This window comes from Aspergillus lentulus (genome assembly GCF_001445615.1).
Source record: "Aspergillus lentulus DNA, contig: Alt04, strain: IFM 54703, whole genome shotgun sequence".
NCBI classification, from domain to species: Eukaryota; Fungi; Ascomycota; class Eurotiomycetes; order Eurotiales; family Aspergillaceae; genus Aspergillus; species Aspergillus lentulus.
In genome coordinates, this window is record NW_028322122.1 from 3,350,838 (window position 1) to 3,368,318 (window position 17,481).

Below are 17,481 nucleotides of genomic sequence, written 5' to 3' on the forward strand. Positions count from 1 at the left end.
GGCTTGCGATTTACCGAGGGTTGTGTATAACACTGCTGTATGAATTAAGAATGATAGTAATCTTCGAATCCAACTTCACATTATACTGCCATTTCCATTATGATAAAGCACATTATTTGGAGATTACAAGGCGATCTCTATCCAATACCCTGAAGGGGACTCGTTGACGGAGTCATTGAGCGTAGGCTTTGCGAGAGCAGACTCAGCAGAACAAGATTGGTAGGAGCTGAGACCCATGTGTGGTTCGACCACATATGTAAAGACTTTGTTCCAAACTCTACGTACTCTTCACTAGACTCCAAGTTTTGGTACTATATGTCAGCACGGAGTAATGGACAAATCTCAACCTGGAATCCATAGAGGGAGACTCCTGACTTTGATGGAAGGCCGCTGCCCGATTAGGCATCCGACGTCTCAATTTTCATGCTAAATCCATTTATGTACAGCACAGCCCAACAGCGGTCAGTCAAATAGTATATCCCATTCTCCCGATATCTAGAGCACGCCAACTTTGCGGAATCTACTTCCGCCGAGATATGCCAAAGCCGAGACGATGCAACCGATGCGCTCTCGTTCGGAACCCGACAACGACAAAGACAACGAGAGCGATGTTCTTGATGATTTCCTTGAGGCTACGGTGATTTCCCCAAGCAGCTGGTGGAGGAAAAAGAGCACGTGGCATATTGGACGAGATGACAGACTCGAAATGCCTAGTTCTCTCGGTGAGTGCTTTTCCAGGGCTATAACGGGATTTTCCGGTCGCTAACTAACACCAGAAAGACTCCTAGATGATTATAACCTAGCGCTAATTGTCGAGTCCCCAAATGCTAAGCTCATCCGTCCGAGACTGGATGCCATACTGATCCAAATCCTATCCGTGGTGAAAGAAGCACGACAAAAGTCTGGGAATGGCAGGTTCGGAATATCTGCCATCCTGGACGCCGTTTTCTGGGGATCCCGACACAGACTCTGCATAGCACACGACTTTCAGGGCTGTAGTTACATCGTTGGCTGCACGGTGCACTACGCTTTATGGTACGGGAGCCGACAAGACCTCGAGACCAACTTTGTCGTTGTCCGAAGCGACATGCTAATGGAAGATGAGTGTTGGATGCCTCTTGCAGCAATGTGTAAGTGCAGCTTGCGCTTGAGCATGTCTCCTAGCAAATCATAGTATTAACACTTCCCGATCAGCAATAATTCACTACGCTCGAAAGAAAGCCGGAAGGAACGCGGAAATATATGGTGTTTGTACTGATAGTTACAAATGGACGTTCTTGCACCTCAACAGCAAGAGTCAGGTATGTGTTTGTCTACGGTCCAGATGATAGAGGAAGCTGACGAAAGATATGAAAGTACTCGTCGCTCCACTTGGACTGGACAAAAGGTCAACAAGAAGAGATCATCAGCCAGATTGGCAAGATTATTAAACAGGCAATTGAGATTGCCATATCAGAAGCTCAAATGAACCGACGGAAAATGACCGTGAGCCAGATGACTGGCTGTGTGGTTTTGGAGGAACAGCCGAAGGACGGTAGAGAATTGTCGGATTTAGGAAATAGACAGCGACCAAGTGGATAACTGATATATTCAGGAGCAACTAAATAGATATCAGTATCACAGACTGCTAATGCAGGCATTTTGAGTCTGATTATGTATGGTAGGCAGCACGGGAGACAAGACCTCTGCGTTGACATCACATCTGCGTCTTCGAATTCATTACCCTGTCCTGACCCCAACATTTGCAAACTCTATCTATTACCGCACTTCACCAAGCTATTCGACTGACATGGACTACTTTGAAAGATTGAGGATCCAAATTGACAAAAGCTCAGCACAGGGTTCAGCCATGCGGGGCAAAGCTGACATCGCCGAAGTGCCCGTAGTGTCTAGGACTGTGGCCCAGCAAGGAAAAAGGCCTGCCACTTCAGAAAATAACGATCTGCCACATATCACAATTGCCGATATACAACCCCAAGATGTTCGTCGGTTCTTACGCCTCCAGCCAGATCCGGATCCTAGTTCTTGCTGGCAGTTGACAGCGCAGGACAAGATTCAAGGACCTGAGTACTTAGGTAGGTATACGTATCAACCGCTTGATACACGCTGAAGGTCAATTTCATGCCTGACGCTAGTATAGGGTCAATCCTGTCGGGCTATTGGCGTGCGGCAGGTAGAGATAGCGAGAACAAAGTGCTTTTGAGAGCCCGTCTTGAGACGATTCTCGTCGCAGTCCTTGCAAGCAAGAAACGCGAGTCCGCCTCAGCGTACGGATCACTTCATCTTCAATTCGAGAAGAATTTGAGTTTGCCATGGTCCTATCAGAATAAGGGTTACGTCTTAGAGGGCACGACAGACTACTCCATTTGGTACGGGGACCAAAAAAGGGAGACGAACCTGCTATTCTTTTGTGCATCGCGTCGAGGGAACATTGGCCGATACCAGGCATTATCTTCCATGGGTATGTGTGTCTGACTCAACAAGGAGATCTACTGATTAGACTATGGCAGCGATACTGCATCATGCAAGGGAGCGCGCTGGGCGCAACGATACTACAGTGTACGGAATCGTTACAGATACCGACGAGTGGCGCTTTTTGTGCATCGACAAGGAGTCTCGGGTAAGCTGTTCGACCAACCCCTGAAACTACTCTTGCGAAATATTGACTTGGGTAGTACTCAGGCTGTATCATGAGCTGGGACAAAGGACAGCAGGGGGATATCATATCGACGATTTACAAGATCCTCAACCATGCTGCAGCGCTGGCGCAAGCTCTTGAGGCACCCAGTCTAACAGAGTACAGGAGTGTCGAAGATTCCAGTGGTCTCGAATGGTCGGACTGAAGGGATACAGGTCTGGAAGACAACGGTTTCTAAAGGGGAGAGTTTGCCATGCATGCAGGTGTAGAGTCAAACCTGTATTTGGATAATGGGTTGTGATTGTATCAGAGAACCCATCATTATCTTCATCATCATCATCATCATCCGTAGTTCGCCTGAGAGAAATGGCTGAAGAATTTGCTGCGAGGGGCCATGACAAAGATATAGCAATATACATTTAGCAAGGTTTATGACACTTTAATGACTACGTTTTCTCATTGTCCACCCATGGGTTTAAAAGCCCTTCATTAAACTTACCTTGGCAGCATTCTTGGTTTAGAGCCCCATATGTTACAGCTCGCCCTGATATATCTAGTCTAACATCATCCAGAAAATGTGATTTCCTTCACTTATCAGATGCAACATTAATCATTCACTGTCCTGGGCTGTAATCCATAGCTTACATTTACTTGTTTTCAGGTACCTACCAGTGAATAGAAATATAAGAATAAACGGCAAGTTCCAGGAACCCTTAATACAACTTGTTCGTCGAGTTTCTAACAGTGAATAGAACCATAAGGATACCAGTAAGTGCTGAGAACTCTTACCATACATACCCTCAATCTTCTTCCTTCGTACCTTCATTCTTGTTCCTTCATACCATTCTCTCTGGTTTACATATTTCAAATTATTGACTATGGCGTTCATATTCAGCGAGACCGAGGGTACCGCGTCAGCAATCAATTCCTCACCGACGCAGTCTACTATCATGGAGCCATCGAATATCACATCCGGACTGCCAGAAGACTACGTCACCCATCCCTTTACCAGCCTCAGTAAATTGAGTATCGAGGCAGAGAGGGTACTTGAGAGACTGAACCAGAATGATGACGCAGGAAATCAGTATATCCTTGTGCTCAATCTGCCTCGAGCCATTCGCAGTCAACTAGTTGAAAATAAGAATGTTTTGCACGGCATCAACTTTCGTTTGATGTTTGAACGAACCACTGCGCTTATCAAAGTTGTCCCGTCCGAGCCTCATGAAACAGCGACATCACGTCTCCGCGACCATATAACCGCCTCTGCCGTTTTGGCTGGGACGTCGATGGATGACATCTTATGGAGTGGGAAGACGACTCACAGGCCAAGCGTGGCTGCAGACAAGGGAAAGCAAGCGCACGATTGTTTCATACCACCAACCCGACAGCCCAGAGGAAATCAGCCGCAAGGTTGGCCTTCGCTGGTGATTGAGACCGGCGTCTCTGAATCCCTGACCAGGCTCCGCCACGACGCACGATGGTGGTTCGAGAACTCTGAAGGGGCCGTTCGCACCGTGATTCTGCTCAGCATTAAACGGATACAGAAGACCATTCTGTTGGAGAAGTGGCAGTTGAGCCCTCCCGGTCAGTCCGTCACTCTACAGCAGGCTCTTCGCATCCAGCAGATGGCCATACCGCCAATGCCTCCACTCGGACTCCAGCAGGCAGCCAACCAGTACCCGTTCATAGCGCAGACAGCTACCATTACAACAGCCAACGCGACCGGAAGTCTCCCCATTCATCTTCATTACCAGGCGCTATTTGATCGAGCTCCAGGCCCAGGTCAACCCGACATTCGTCTCGACGCAGCCGCACTGATGAGGCTTGCCGTGAGTTTGCAATAAGCATTCTTGAGCAGAAGGATGGAAGATTGTGAAATGGCGTCTTCCTAAGATCACGAGATCATGATGTATTTAAGTTGGTTGATACTGGGTTTTCAATGATAATACCAAGTAGATCAGCATCTTCATACCATGCAACTCTAGGCTGCTTGTAGGTAATGACGGACATTATATTTAACCTTATAATCTTCGAGCAGAATACAGAGAAGCTTTCGTACTGATGCTGAAGACTGCTAATCATCCGGGTCCTCCTGCCAGCATTCTGCACCGGGTGGTATCTCCATCACTGCTTCCTTGCACCAAATATGCGCAGCCTTGGACATCATTTCGCGCGTCAGAGCCTCCAGACAGCCACCTTTCACGTTCAGGGTTTCGTCTCCATGAGTGCGATGCATAAGTCGCGATCCACATGACAAGCAAAATAAACATTCCAGCTCTCTACCTTTCGAGGTTCGCCGAGTATAGGTACCGATTCTCGCAGTACCGTCTGGATTGACCATTGGTATTTCAAACCATGGGAAGACGGCTGTTATGCCGCAATAGGATGAAGACTGGTGACGGCATTCAGTACAGTGACAGGCGTATATCTTGTAAGGAGCTGGGAGTGGTGTCGTAAATCGGATGGCTCCACATTGACATCGACCCTCCATGATGAATTTCGAGTGGCTGGATTGGGAGCTGAGCGAGTTGGATGAAGTTGCGGGAACAGATGATCTGAGATTTTTGTCAGGTTGTGTGCAGATGGAGATTCCCCCAGTAGAACAGGTTTGGCCACACTCATGGCTCGTATTATATCATATGGATATAATGACGATCCATCTACCCCACGTCCCCGCATCACTTAATACTTCATCCTAAACTACATTTGGGTTAGTAGCAGACCTCGCTTTACGAATGAATGAGATGGACGTTGATGTTACCTCTATCCGACTTCATTACGCTAGCGTCTGGCGCTCTCTATCTACGTTTTTTGGCTGAGTTATTATACTATCAAACTGAGGCCTAACCTTCTTTGCACGATGAAGTACATTATTTATCGGCCTCTATTCTTCGGTTCCGAGCGGTGGGCTAAAAAAAATACAATGTCTGATATATTCCCTTCTTCTCGGAGTATAGGAAAGACGCGTCGAGATGGACCGGCGTCTGGCGGGAATGAGTCATACGGCAAGGCAAGCCATTGGGACAAAACCGAAAAAACGTCTGTAGGTGTTTTAAAGTATGTAGACCGCTCAGACTTCCGACTAACTAGAATTACATTTCCATACCATTTGGTATTTTTACTATATAGGGATATCAAATTGTCGTATAGTAGGGATTCTAATCACGATATGGTAGGGATTCGAATCGTCATATAGTAGGGATTCAAATCATCTTATAGTAGGAGTTTGAATTGTCATATAGTAACGGGTTTGAATCATCTTATAGTAGGGATTTGAATCATCATATTGGTAGAGATTTGAATCATCTTATAGTAGGGATTTGAACCATCATATGGTAGAGATTTGAATCATCTTATGGTAGGGATATGAGTCATCTTATGGTAGGGATTCGAATCATCTTATAGTAGGAATTTGAATCACCATATGGTAGGGATACAGATCACTATATAAGGATTCAATATTCCTACTATATAATAATTTAATTATTTGATATCCCTACTATACAACGATTTGAATCCCTACTATATAACAATTCGAATCCCTACTATATGATGATTTGAATTATTTAATATACCTAAGGGAAGAGAAATTGAAATCTAAAAACAGTTAGGTGCTTATTGCTGGCAGAAAATATCAAAAGTCTGCATTACCCACAGACCTAAATACGTTATTCGGACTTGTCCCAATGGCTTGCCGTAGAGTCATTTGGGAGCATCGTCTGGGCGACTTGCGCTTCTTCGGGTGTTGGAGCGAATGCCTGGTCAGAACAACCGATACAAAGCACGGCGTCTGTCTCAACCACGTGGTTGACCCTGATGGTGAGGATGGTATTTATTGCTGGGCCAAGCATTTCTAACAATGGTGTTGCTCCACCGGCACAGAAAAATAATCAAGTCCAGTAAGTCTGTGAGGGCAAAAGAAGCATTGTTCCACTATGAGTGGATAAAGATATAGCCATAACCCTACACGAAGAAGCAATTACGATAATTCTATTGTAACGAGCTACACCAACAAGTTGCAAGAGCATTTGGTTGCACAGCATATGGCCCGTTGCAGGAGCTAAACCGGACGATGCCGATAAGGCAAGGGATGCGATCTCTTGCCCCAAAGTCTGTGATAACTGCAAAACAACAAAGGGCAAGTGGAAATGGAAACCCGGAACAATCTACGGTTCCATACGGTGGCGTATCTCCTGCTATCGGTATTGGACCCGGAGCGGCAAGGTACGACCAGAAAGCTCATGGGCTGTCACGCAGCCCAGCCTGAGAAGCTATGCGGCAACTGTGGATGCGATGATGCCAAATTTTATCAGATGGAGCCATCAGGTGCCAATGGCGAGCAACAAAACCTTTGTTGGACGTGTGCCAAATACTGGCGAGAACATCATTTCCCCAGGCCGGATTATATGATTGCCCACCAAAAACAGAAACGAGCGAGTACATGAGTATGTATAGTATGTGGGAGCAACAAAACGAGAACGTACTGGTTCCGGGATCGAGATGATCCAGGGACGTACAGGTGTGAGTCCTGCTACATGCGTGAGTACACTCTGAGGTGGCGAAAGACGAAGATGAAGAAGGCATTGGCTGAAACCATGCCAATGGCTGCGAGCGCCAAAAAGCGAGCCGACAAGCTCAATAACGCCAAGAAGTGTGCGCATTGTGATAAGGATATAAAGAAAAAGGTTTGGATCGAAGGCCTTAATGCCGTGGTGTGCCTACCATGCGGTGGGTCCATCCGCTTGGACAGCAATGGGCACCATGCCAGCTGTTGGCGTTGTGCCCAATCTTACATCCCAAACCTCGGATCCGTTGAAGACCTCAAAAAAGCTATAACGAGGAACGCGGGGCTAAAGATGTGACCTGGCAGAACCAACGATGCCCAGGTGGGAAGAACGTGCGCATGGATCTGAGGTAGTCTCCTTCTTGCGCCGGCATGGAATCGACAATTCAGTTACAATTGGATGAAAGCATGATAAGGTGGTTATACTATTATATAGCTATGCCTTATACTGGTTTAAATCGTGGGATTAATCTGCAGATATATATCTTACGTAGTATTAGCTTAGGTTAACACCATTATCGAATACCCATTGATCGACCCTTGATCCAGTTTCAGATGGCCACACGGGATCGTCTTCATCACCAACTTTGTGGCGGTTTCGCTCCCCTACGCGTGGTTTCTCCCCTACACTTGGTTTTCCCCCAGGTTTAGCTGGTTGTCTCATCGAAATGTATGGACCGGTTTTGCGGTGACACCAATGATGAAACCATGGTATATCAAGTATCATTCCTCGAGAACGCAGAGGGCGATGCGAAAGAATAGGGCAAAATGGAAGAGGAGACTGCATTCGGGGAGGGAGAAGACGGTTGTACAGTAGGTGGGAGTCAACCATGCATAGAGAGAGGTACATAATCTACATGTCTAAATCTTTGATTTCCCACCTAAGAATGCTACTGTCCCAACAATCTCTTTCCTCTCTTCTTCTCCCAGCTTAATCCCAAACACACTCTCAAGGGCATTGATCCTCTCCTCTTCAGATCCGAATCTCATTCGCCGTGATAATTTGCCCCCTTGGGACCAACTCATAGCGTCATTCCAAATCATCACCCAACCAACAGGCGTCCTGTCTTTCAGCACGATCTGAAATGCAATCACTCGGTACATAAACCAGGCTCGCTTATTACCACGAACCGCACGCTCTGCAGCTTGGTAATCATTCTCAAGCCACTCGCTCTCCGTAAAGGCATAGATGTCCGTCCAATCCGGACTGCCGTCAAATCGGAACTGCAGCCGCCAGTACTTGAGATGTCTGGCACGACCCTGATCAATCGGGGCATGAACAACTCTGCCCCGCCGTCCGAGATTCCCGTTGCCGTCAGTAAACTCGAGTCCATCTCGAAGCAGGACAGGGTCGACTGGGCCGTTGGGGCCGAACCCTGCGTCCACGAGATAGTCATTTCCATCTAGCCGGACGATGAGAATCATATGTTGCCTTTACGATCAGCAGACATACGCCAACAATGATATGACGGAGGAAGGGGAAAGAATACCAATCTCCAAATTTCGCGAGGCCATCCTTGTCTTGCGCGGCCACGCTGGTCGATTTGTTTGTGCGTGCTCCGCTCATGTACAGCTCAAACCCCAGGGCTAGCAACACCTCGCCGAATAGCCGAGTAATCTGGAAACAGGTACCACCCTGCCGGCGCCGAACAATCTTCTCGTATAATAATGACGGGCTGAGAACTAGGACGCGATCGGCCGTATAGTGAAGAGCGATATTTTCGAAGGGCACAGCGGCCAGATGGTGATGCAGAAGACAGGTCAGAGCCTCCAGGCGGTCTTTACCCGCTAATAAGGCCTCGCGGGCGTCGGTAGGTAAGTTGATACGGTCGAAGTAGCCGGTTAGTTCGGCTTGCGTATATGCCATGATGCATAACGACCACCGTCTTAAGCCTGGTTATCACCTGAGTGGCCGGTGCTGAGTATATCAGGAGAGCGATGTGCATGAGGCTAAATATCTCAAGCCGGCAAGGCTTTGATATACTTGGGGACGTTACATCGTTGCCTTGTAGTCTATGAGGAATAGATCTGCCATGGCTTGTGGCTCTAGGATAGAGCCTTGTCGTTAATGACGGACCTCGTATTCAATCTCACCATTACCCAACAGAATTCAGGGATCTAGGCAAGCGGGGGATCAAAGGGCAAATCAGAAAGGGCCAAAGACTAACAAGTGCCGCCAAGAGTTAACCCATGCTTCTCTTCAAGGAGCCTCATCCAATACGAACTCGCTGCTTCAGTCGACGACATGGTTATCATACTGCGCCGCCATGCTTGCTCATATTAGACGTGGCGCAAGTCCTCGGCTATCGGGGATGGGGGGCGCTGATAACCGAAGCCATCGATTCGGAGAGCCAGGGGTCTACAAAGGTGAAGTGAGAGTTTATTGAAGTAGCTTGTCTTCCTGTTTGGCTTGGTCGAAGCAAAAAAGCCTGCTCGGCCACGGGCTCGCAGACAGCTCAGACCCCTTCAACACGTGAAATATCAAGAAACCCATCACAAACAGCAGGTATGCCCTATCGGACCTACGGTTCAAGCTGGAAATCAACATCGTGGAGCAAAAGGGGAAATCAATTTCCTCAGGGCGATTCCTAGCATTTTGTTGATCACTTTGTGCAATCGTCCTTTCAAGGGATGCACTCAGAAATTGCCTTTCTCGATCACCTTTGGACACTGGTCAATCGGGAACGATTGAAGGGCATTTCCTCCAGCTCGACTACGGAGCGGTAAGCACTTCCAGCCCACAGACCGCCATAGTTCGACTCTGAAATTTCTTCAACGCACCTTCAATATTAGCCCAGATACAAATGACGACTGGATGGATTGGATCATCCTGTCGATGGGGATGCTCAGGTTAGCTTGCAGGAAGCGCCTCATCGGCTCTATCTGGAGTGATGATTGCACTTTACAAACCCGGAGAGTGAGTCAAGACAACTGGCGCCATCGAACAAGAACCAGAGACCGTTTGCACCAACGTTCTACACCTCGAGATTATGAGGAACAACTAATGGCTGGGATTCAATCACTGCATTGTGCTCAGGGTGGTCTATTTTCATTGATCCTCCGGGTACCCCATGCTCTGCTTGATAGTGGAGCTGTCTCGTGCTCCGCTGTCAGATCTCTACCAGACTAGCAACATCAAATACGACTGCCTTCAGCAAGTGACTCGACAGATTACGTCGCACACCAAAGTGAGACACCCAGGGCGCTAGCGAAGTGTCATGTATTATTCCGCGCTATGGTAGGGGTAACGAGTCATTCGTCTTCCATTGATATATGGCAACGTCTAATCCCTCCTAAGGCCAAGAAGCTTATTGTAAGACAGCAGAATGCTGAAGGCTTCAAGATGGTTCTATTATGGACCACCAAATGAATAGCCTCTAACAGATAGTCCAGAACAAGACTCTGACCTTGAGCCTCTACAGTCGGCGCCAAACAGTTGTACAATTGGCTCGAATAATGTCCACCAGACTTGGCAATGGCGTTCGCAGCCTATAACCAAGCAGACCTATATTGGTACCAAGCCAGGCTCCATAGCCGAATCCCAAAGCACTAACCCTTTCAGAATTAGCTGCTGTTTCACTGAGAATGCGGCGAACAAGGTACAAGTTTCTGTAGCTCATGGTCTAAGCCACAGCCATGTCGTCCATGCGCACTGCAGACACAAAACCCGTGACATCCCCAGAAGAAGCACGTACGATCATTCCATTATTCGTCGATATGTGAGATCCACCCGACTTCCAGGATATGTCTCGATCACGAGTGCCACAATTCCCAGCCTTCATCCACCTGGCCCTCAGGCTGTGTGGACTAGCGTTCAGCATAGCATGTTTCTATTACCTACTATATCTCGCAACTCACTGGGGCGATAGACATACATTCTATTTTGCCATCTTCGCAGTAAGCGACCGTCACTTCAACTACAGGCGTATCTGACCTTGCAGGTATCCACCGCGATAGTCGTCGACCTGATCGAAGTATGCGGTCTTCTCGCCGCCTCCTTCACCCTCAAGCGGCTGGACGTGGGCTGGCTGATTTTCGGTAACGTTGTATCGATCATTCTGGGAGTTGTCGGATGTCTCCAGCTGGTCTTTAGCGACTGGGCTCTGAGCAATGCCCCATCCGATTATCCTCGTCCATGGATGGACACGTTGGACCTGGCGTTCATTTTGATGATTCCGTTTCCCTATGTTTGTCCCCTGGTTTAGGGATTTGGCTGATGATGAAGCATCGCGCGTTTGTTCTTTCCGATACTCGAGTGTGTGATCTGTTGCAAGATGCGTCGGAGGTTGAGGGAGAAGGGTGGAAAAGAGGGAGAAGGGACTGCGTTGGCTTCGATTTCTCCTGTCGCTGTGGGCGCTAAGGAAACGGCAAATGATGTTTGATTAGTGCAAGTGTACTTTCATGAATGCTGTATGTTGACAGAATGAGTATGACATCAGATACCAACACTATCCAATGGCATCAGCTCTTTTGATCATCAATCTCATCTGATGAGGCACAGTAATATCATTGGTGGGCATAAGAATTCGGTGATATATCTTTGGTCAGCACTTGGCACATCAGGAACACATCAAATTTCAATGGAAGCGACCCACCCACAAAACAGGATAACAATATCTTTTGTGATGTAATGTGGGTCAATAATCAGTTGAAGTTGTTGATAGTTTACCCAATTGGCTCGACACGCCAGGAGAATCAACGATATCGAATGCTAATTGACTGATCTGCTGCCGAGGACCCAGATGAGATCCACTCATTACGCCATGAGCCCACAATTCAACACGAAACAAGAGACAGGCCGATCTTTCGCTTTTGAAGTATCCAGTAGCCGGTAATCAAGGGGATTGCGCAAGTTGTTGTCATCCGGTCGTTAGCCGAGGAGCCAGAGTGTGGAAAAGTCAATTCCTTCGACGGATATTTTTGTTGTCTGTTTTACTACCTGTTCAGTATATCAATTGATACTCAGCTTGGCGTGACTGCAATGACTGAGGAGTAAACAATATGGACGAAAGACCTCCCAGACGCCCGCGGGCGAAGGTACGTAAAGCCATACAATCGATGAAGTAGGACACATACTGACAGCAGATAGTCCGAAGTACCGCGACGACTACAAGATCCCACAGAAGCAGCCCCCTCACCCACCAGGAGCACTCCAGCAGCCGGTCGAGCGGATTTTATGTCGCCCACCAGACGCGCCTCTGCCCTGGAAGGCCACGAAGCATCAAGGCCAGCCAACTCTGGCCTCCGGAGACGAAGCACGGCGGCCTCCCGACGCAGCGGAGTACCCAGCCTCACGTCCCGCACGACGCTGGCGCAGAGAACACAGGGGAAATTCACACTAGCCGGTCCAGAAGAAACACCTCAACTCAGACTCGCCCACGAACCATTCGTGCATCCAGGATACACAGAGCTCAACCCTGCGTATGAGCAGCCCGCCAACGCAAAGCCGGTATGGAGTTTAGCGAAGCCCCTGCCGCGCGTGGTGCGGCCGGGCATGGTTCCCACCAAGGAGGAGTTACTGGAGGCGCGGGCGAACGCGCAGTTGCCGGCGGAGAACTCGCAGAAGATGGGACTGGAGGTTGATCCTAATGATCTGGAGGCTGGGCAGATCGAGAAGACCGCGGATCCGCGCAAGATGGCTGCGCAGGTTGAGGATGCGCGTGTGCAGCGGGAGAACAACTTTGTTAATAAGATACTGACTGGGGATGGGGTGTCTACCCGGCGGTTATCGCGTACTTCATCCACACGTATGCGGCGTCCCTCATATGTGGAGGGCGCGGTGGACCAGTTGTCGACCTTACAGGAAGGTGAGCATCCGGCGGAGCCGCAGCCTGAAGTCCCAGCCCAGCCGCAGTCTCCCCAGCCGCAGCAGGAGGTCACCGCTGAACCTCTGCAGCCCGTGCCCGAGGAGCTCGAGCATCATTTAGACGAGCATGAGTACGAACATGAGGATGAGGACGAGCACGAAGACAAGGATGACCTGACAGCCTTTTCTTCGCTCGACCAAGCGGCGTACCCGGAGGACCTGCACCCTCTCGTCCAGGAGCTTGTCGAGGAGGAGGTGCACAATAACCACACGACCTGGTCCGTCATCCGTACGCATCACCGCGAGGAGCTCGCCGAGGCACTGGCGGTCTTTGTCCAGCTAACCGTCGGCCTGTCCGCGGATCTATCCGTGACACTAACTGGCGCTGGGAACCCCAACACCACAGCCTGGGCGTGGGGATTCGCCGCCATGATGGCCATCTACATTTCCGGTGGTGTGTCCGGCGCGCACCTCAACCCGACCATCACAGTCATGCTATGGTTCTACCGCGGATTCCCCAAGCGGAAGATGCCTGCTTATTTCGCAGCGCAGTACCTAGGTGCCTTTATCGCCGCGCTGTCGGTGTACGGGCTGTACTACCACTCCGTCCAGCATTACCTCTCCACCAACGGACCCACCGACATCATCAACAGCTTCATCACCAGCCAGCGGCAAACCTGGATCGGGCCTGCGACAGCCTTCTTCAATGAATTCGTTGGCACGCTCTGTCTCACCGTCACTGTCCTCGCACTGGGAGACGACCAGAACGCTCCCCCCGGAGCAGGCATGAACTCACTCATCATCGGCTTCGTCGTGGCTTGTCTCAGCATGACATTCTCGTATCAGACGGGCGCCGCATTCAACCCCAGCCGGGACTTTGGGCCGCGGTTGGCACTGTTGGCGCTGGGATATGGGAGTGAGCTGTTCACGAATCCGTATTGGTTCTATGGGCCGTGGGCGGGATCCTTGGCCGGGTCACTTTTTGGGGCGTTTCTGTACGACTTCATGATCTTTACCGGAGGAGAATCCCCTATCAACTACCCGCTGTCGAGAACGCAGAGGGCGATGCGAAAGAGTAGGGCGAAGTGGAAGAGGAGGCTGCATTTGGGGAGGGAGAAGACCGTTGTACAGTAGATGGGAGTCAATCATGCATAGATACATAGACTTAAAACACAACATCAAATATGTACATAGTTCTAGCGTAGACTACCGCGTCATGAATATATCTATCAGGCTTATACTGCGTCATCAGCTCATCAGTGACCATTTCCCGTCCACTGTTTTCGACTGTCCCTTTTCGGTAGTCATGCATCTCAGAGATCATATCATCATCACCTCTCACGTGACACTCTATACACCACCATATGCATACTGAATCGAATCTATTCTGAATCAAACATCGGAGGCCTTCTCAGCCTGATTCTCGTCCCTCTCACTCGTCTCCTCCGGATCCCACGTCGACTCACGCATGAACGGACTGCTCCTCCGAATCTGCGGCCCCTTGAGCACCAGAACGACAGGGACAAGCGACAGTGCAGCCCCAATAAACCCCAGTAATGAACCAGCCCATCCAAAACCGAGATTACTAAACAGCTGCGGCGACGCCAGCGGGAGGAACGCTCCGAAGGAGTTTCGACCCAACGACGCAGCGGACAATGCAGATGCAGCGTATTTCTCATATGCATCGGTCAGATAGTTAACGACACCCATGTAAATCGCGTAGATGCCAATCCCAGCAGCTGTGATTCCAATCGTGGGAACGATCCAGTGGACGTCGGGCTGGCTGGCCCAGCCGTACCAGAATAGCCCGGCGGTGAAGAGTAGACTACCGGGGATGGAAGTGTACAGTCTTGCTTCTGGGATGGGACGACCTGGTCTCTCTGTGTTTCTTTTCGCGGAACGCAGGTACAGCCAGTCCTGGAAGGGATTGACCGCGGTGGCGATGACGGCCCCGACGGAGATGGCTAGCTGGACCAGACCAGTAGCCAATACACCCCAGCCATAGTTGGTGCTGTATGTCTGGACCACACTGGAGAAGAACAAATACAGGATACCCCAGGCAAAACTGATCCACAGGGTGAAGAACTGGACGACTGGCTCGGAGACTAACATTCGGGCCGGCCGGCCGAAGGAGATCTTGAGGAGACGCATGGTACTCGGGGCGTTCAGCTCGGACGCCGCATAGACGTGCCGTCCGGTCTCCTTGCGGATTTTGCGGGCTCGTCGTTTGAGGATCACGTCTGGACGGGTCTCGCGAAGGATGAGCCAGAAGACAGGGATGAGGGCGGCGTTGTAGATGATTTGGACGTAGAAGATCCTGAGTTCATTAGAGGTTGGTCTTCAATAGCAGATGTAGTTACTTACCATCTCCATGGGTCTTCCTTGTGGATTTGCACAATCGCAGAGCCGATGAATGGACCCAAAGCAATTCCAATTACACTTGTAAACCCGAACAGAGACATGGGCAAACTGCGGGCTTTGCCACCCTTCCACACATCACTGATACTCCCTCCGACGATATTGATCGAGACAGACGACGCACCACCGCCGAAAAAACGGGTGACCACAATTGTAGCAAAATTGTGGGCGAAGGCTGATCCGAATAGCGTAGCGACGAGGATAATATACGAAACAAAGTACCCAGGCATGCGACCGGAGGATTCGGTGAGAGGCACGAAGATCAGCGGCCAAAAGGCCGCACCCATGTTCCAGGAGGTCGTAGCCCAATAGAGATTGGGAAAAGGAGAGTTCTGGACATGCCATTCGTTTTCCATCCAGTTATTCCCAGATCCATAGGTTCCGGCAGGCAGACCGGTCAGGATGGAACTATAGAGTCAGCTCTTGCCCATCTGTCTGAAATTGAGCACAATTGAACTCACATGAAGCAGACCGTCAAGGTAAGTAGCCATTTGTACTTGGTACTCCAATTGAATCTAAAATCTCTTAGTTGACATCTCTAGACTTTCCTTCTCACTTACGGATTCTCAGGGTCGTCAGGCCCATCCCAAGTGTGAATCTCGATATCTGTGCTATCCCGTAGCTCTCCAGTGATGTCCTCAACGCCAAAATATCCTTTGACTCTGAGTATAGTCAGTATTCTAGGACTGTATACACTGCATCAACAGCATCACACAAACCTATCCATCAGACTCTTTTTAGGCAGTTGGGTGTTGGTCGCAGAGTTTGCGGGCATTGCGTCATCAACTGGTTGGGTTGAATCCCCATTGCGGACCTCTGCTTCAGCCATCTCAAAGTCAATTCACATCCAAGACACTGTAAACCCCAAATAGTATAGGGATGAAGAATTAGTTATGAATTGAGACGACGAAAAGAAAAATGAAAGAGGAAAAAAATTTTAAAATCAACACCCATCGTCAAGTGATCATGGCCACTGTATGTAAGTATATCCGCTTCGGCATGCCGAGAACTCCGCCCGAGCCGGTGGATAAGCCCTACCATTGGCTCTGTCCAGCCCTATGCCGTCATCGAGTGGCACAAATTCAATGGGCAATGATCTCAGCTTGGTTGATCCAGTCCTCGGGGATTTGATCATCTCGTTGCTTCATGGTTCATACCTCCAGTGGCGCGAGTTAATCTCTCCATGCGATCCGATTGTGGTACCTACTGTCTTCTATGTAGTAAGCAGGTTCTTTCATTGCCACGGATTATTCATACTGGGCCTTGCTCCATGCCTAATGATGCCTTAAATCCGTCTACCCAGAGCTCTGAGTAATCAGATTAAAGGATGGACAGGTATATGGCTACCTTTGATTTGCTGTCCTCTTTATGATGTAACATGAAAAGTAGTAAAGTATAGTTAGGATTGGCACTGTTTCAGAAGCTCGGACAATTAGCACGTGCAACATTGGATAGAAAATTATCGTAATGCAATTCATCCTATAACAGTTATAAGACTAGATAGTCTAAAAGAGTCCATATAACTCAGTTGGTATAAATAGAATATGTTTGAGTTCGATGCTGCAAGTAGGATTCTACTAAGAAAATTACTCAAGCTAGAGTCTTCAGGGTTTGTTATGCATGCTAGCGACTGCAAGCTCTGCCCAGATGATGAGGGGCCCTGGTAGACTTCCTTTGTCCTGGCTACAATGATCCATTCTCTCCTTAGGGTGAATGTGGGATACATGTCATCCTGTAGAATGAGAAGATTTATTTAGATGCTTACTGGGCCAGGATGTATCCACTGTATATCAACTCTTGCTTCTGATTACTCTCACTGTCGCTACACTGGGTCTACCTGATCTTTTGTTGTTGTATGAGCAACCTAACAAAGATAATGCACAACATATAGTCAATAAGCTGTTCTCCACCAAAGTATCCAAGCCTTCTGTGATACTAGAGATTGTCAAGCTGTGCCTAAAGCCTGGAGGCCAAGGTTTTTCCTTTCATAATTGTCGGTGACTAGACAAACCCACATTAAACTCAACCGCGCGCTTTCAATATATTATATTAGCT

At 48.9% G+C, this 17,481-nt stretch overlaps 5 protein-coding genes across 5 annotated transcripts; 3 read left to right on the plus strand and 2 right to left on the minus strand.

Annotated features, from left to right (window-relative positions):
• Window positions 1-553: 553 nt before the first annotated feature.
• On the plus strand, window positions 554-2,843 carry ALT_2376 (uncharacterized protein; the record flags this gene model as incomplete). The annotated part of the gene is made up of 8 exons (XM_089599324.1): window positions 554-722; window positions 777-1,130; window positions 1,195-1,301; window positions 1,357-1,534; window positions 1,665-2,075; window positions 2,141-2,461; window positions 2,511-2,620; window positions 2,676-2,843. 8 exons carry the CDS (start codon window positions 554-556, stop codon window positions 2,841-2,843), a joined length of 1,818 nt encoding a protein of 605 aa, XP_089456470.1.
• A 745-nt stretch (window positions 2,844-3,588) lies between these two features.
• On the plus strand, window positions 3,589-4,482 carry ALT_2377 (uncharacterized protein; the record flags this gene model as incomplete). Its single annotated transcript, XM_033564333.2, has 1 exon — window positions 3,589-4,482. The coding sequence occupies one exon, from the start codon at window positions 3,589-3,591 to the stop codon at window positions 4,480-4,482; it is 894 nt and encodes a 297-aa protein (XP_033420224.2).
• Window positions 4,483-8,063: 3,581 nt separating this feature from the next.
• On the minus strand, window positions 8,064-9,069 carry ALT_2378 (arylamine N-acetyltransferase family protein; the record flags this gene model as incomplete). The annotated part of the gene is made up of 2 exons (XM_033564334.2): window positions 8,064-8,634; window positions 8,693-9,069. The coding sequence occupies 2 exons, from the start codon at window positions 9,067-9,069 to the stop codon at window positions 8,064-8,066; spliced, it is 948 nt and encodes a 315-aa protein (XP_033420225.2).
• Window positions 9,070-12,203: 3,134 nt separating this feature from the next.
• Window positions 12,204-14,142, plus strand: ALT_2379 (MIP/aquaporin family protein; the record flags this gene model as incomplete). Its single annotated transcript, XM_033564335.2, has 2 exons — window positions 12,204-12,239; window positions 12,292-14,142. 2 exons carry the CDS (start codon window positions 12,204-12,206, stop codon window positions 14,140-14,142), a joined length of 1,887 nt encoding a protein of 628 aa, XP_033420226.2.
• A 258-nt stretch (window positions 14,143-14,400) lies between these two features.
• On the minus strand, window positions 14,401-16,201 carry ALT_2380 (putative transporter mfs2; the record flags this gene model as incomplete). Its single annotated transcript, XM_033564336.2, has 5 exons — window positions 14,401-15,325; window positions 15,373-15,834; window positions 15,888-15,941; window positions 15,987-16,088; window positions 16,146-16,201. The coding sequence occupies 5 exons, from the start codon at window positions 16,199-16,201 to the stop codon at window positions 14,401-14,403; spliced, it is 1,599 nt and encodes a 532-aa protein (XP_033420227.2).
• Between the last annotated feature and the right edge of the window lie 1,280 nt (window positions 16,202-17,481).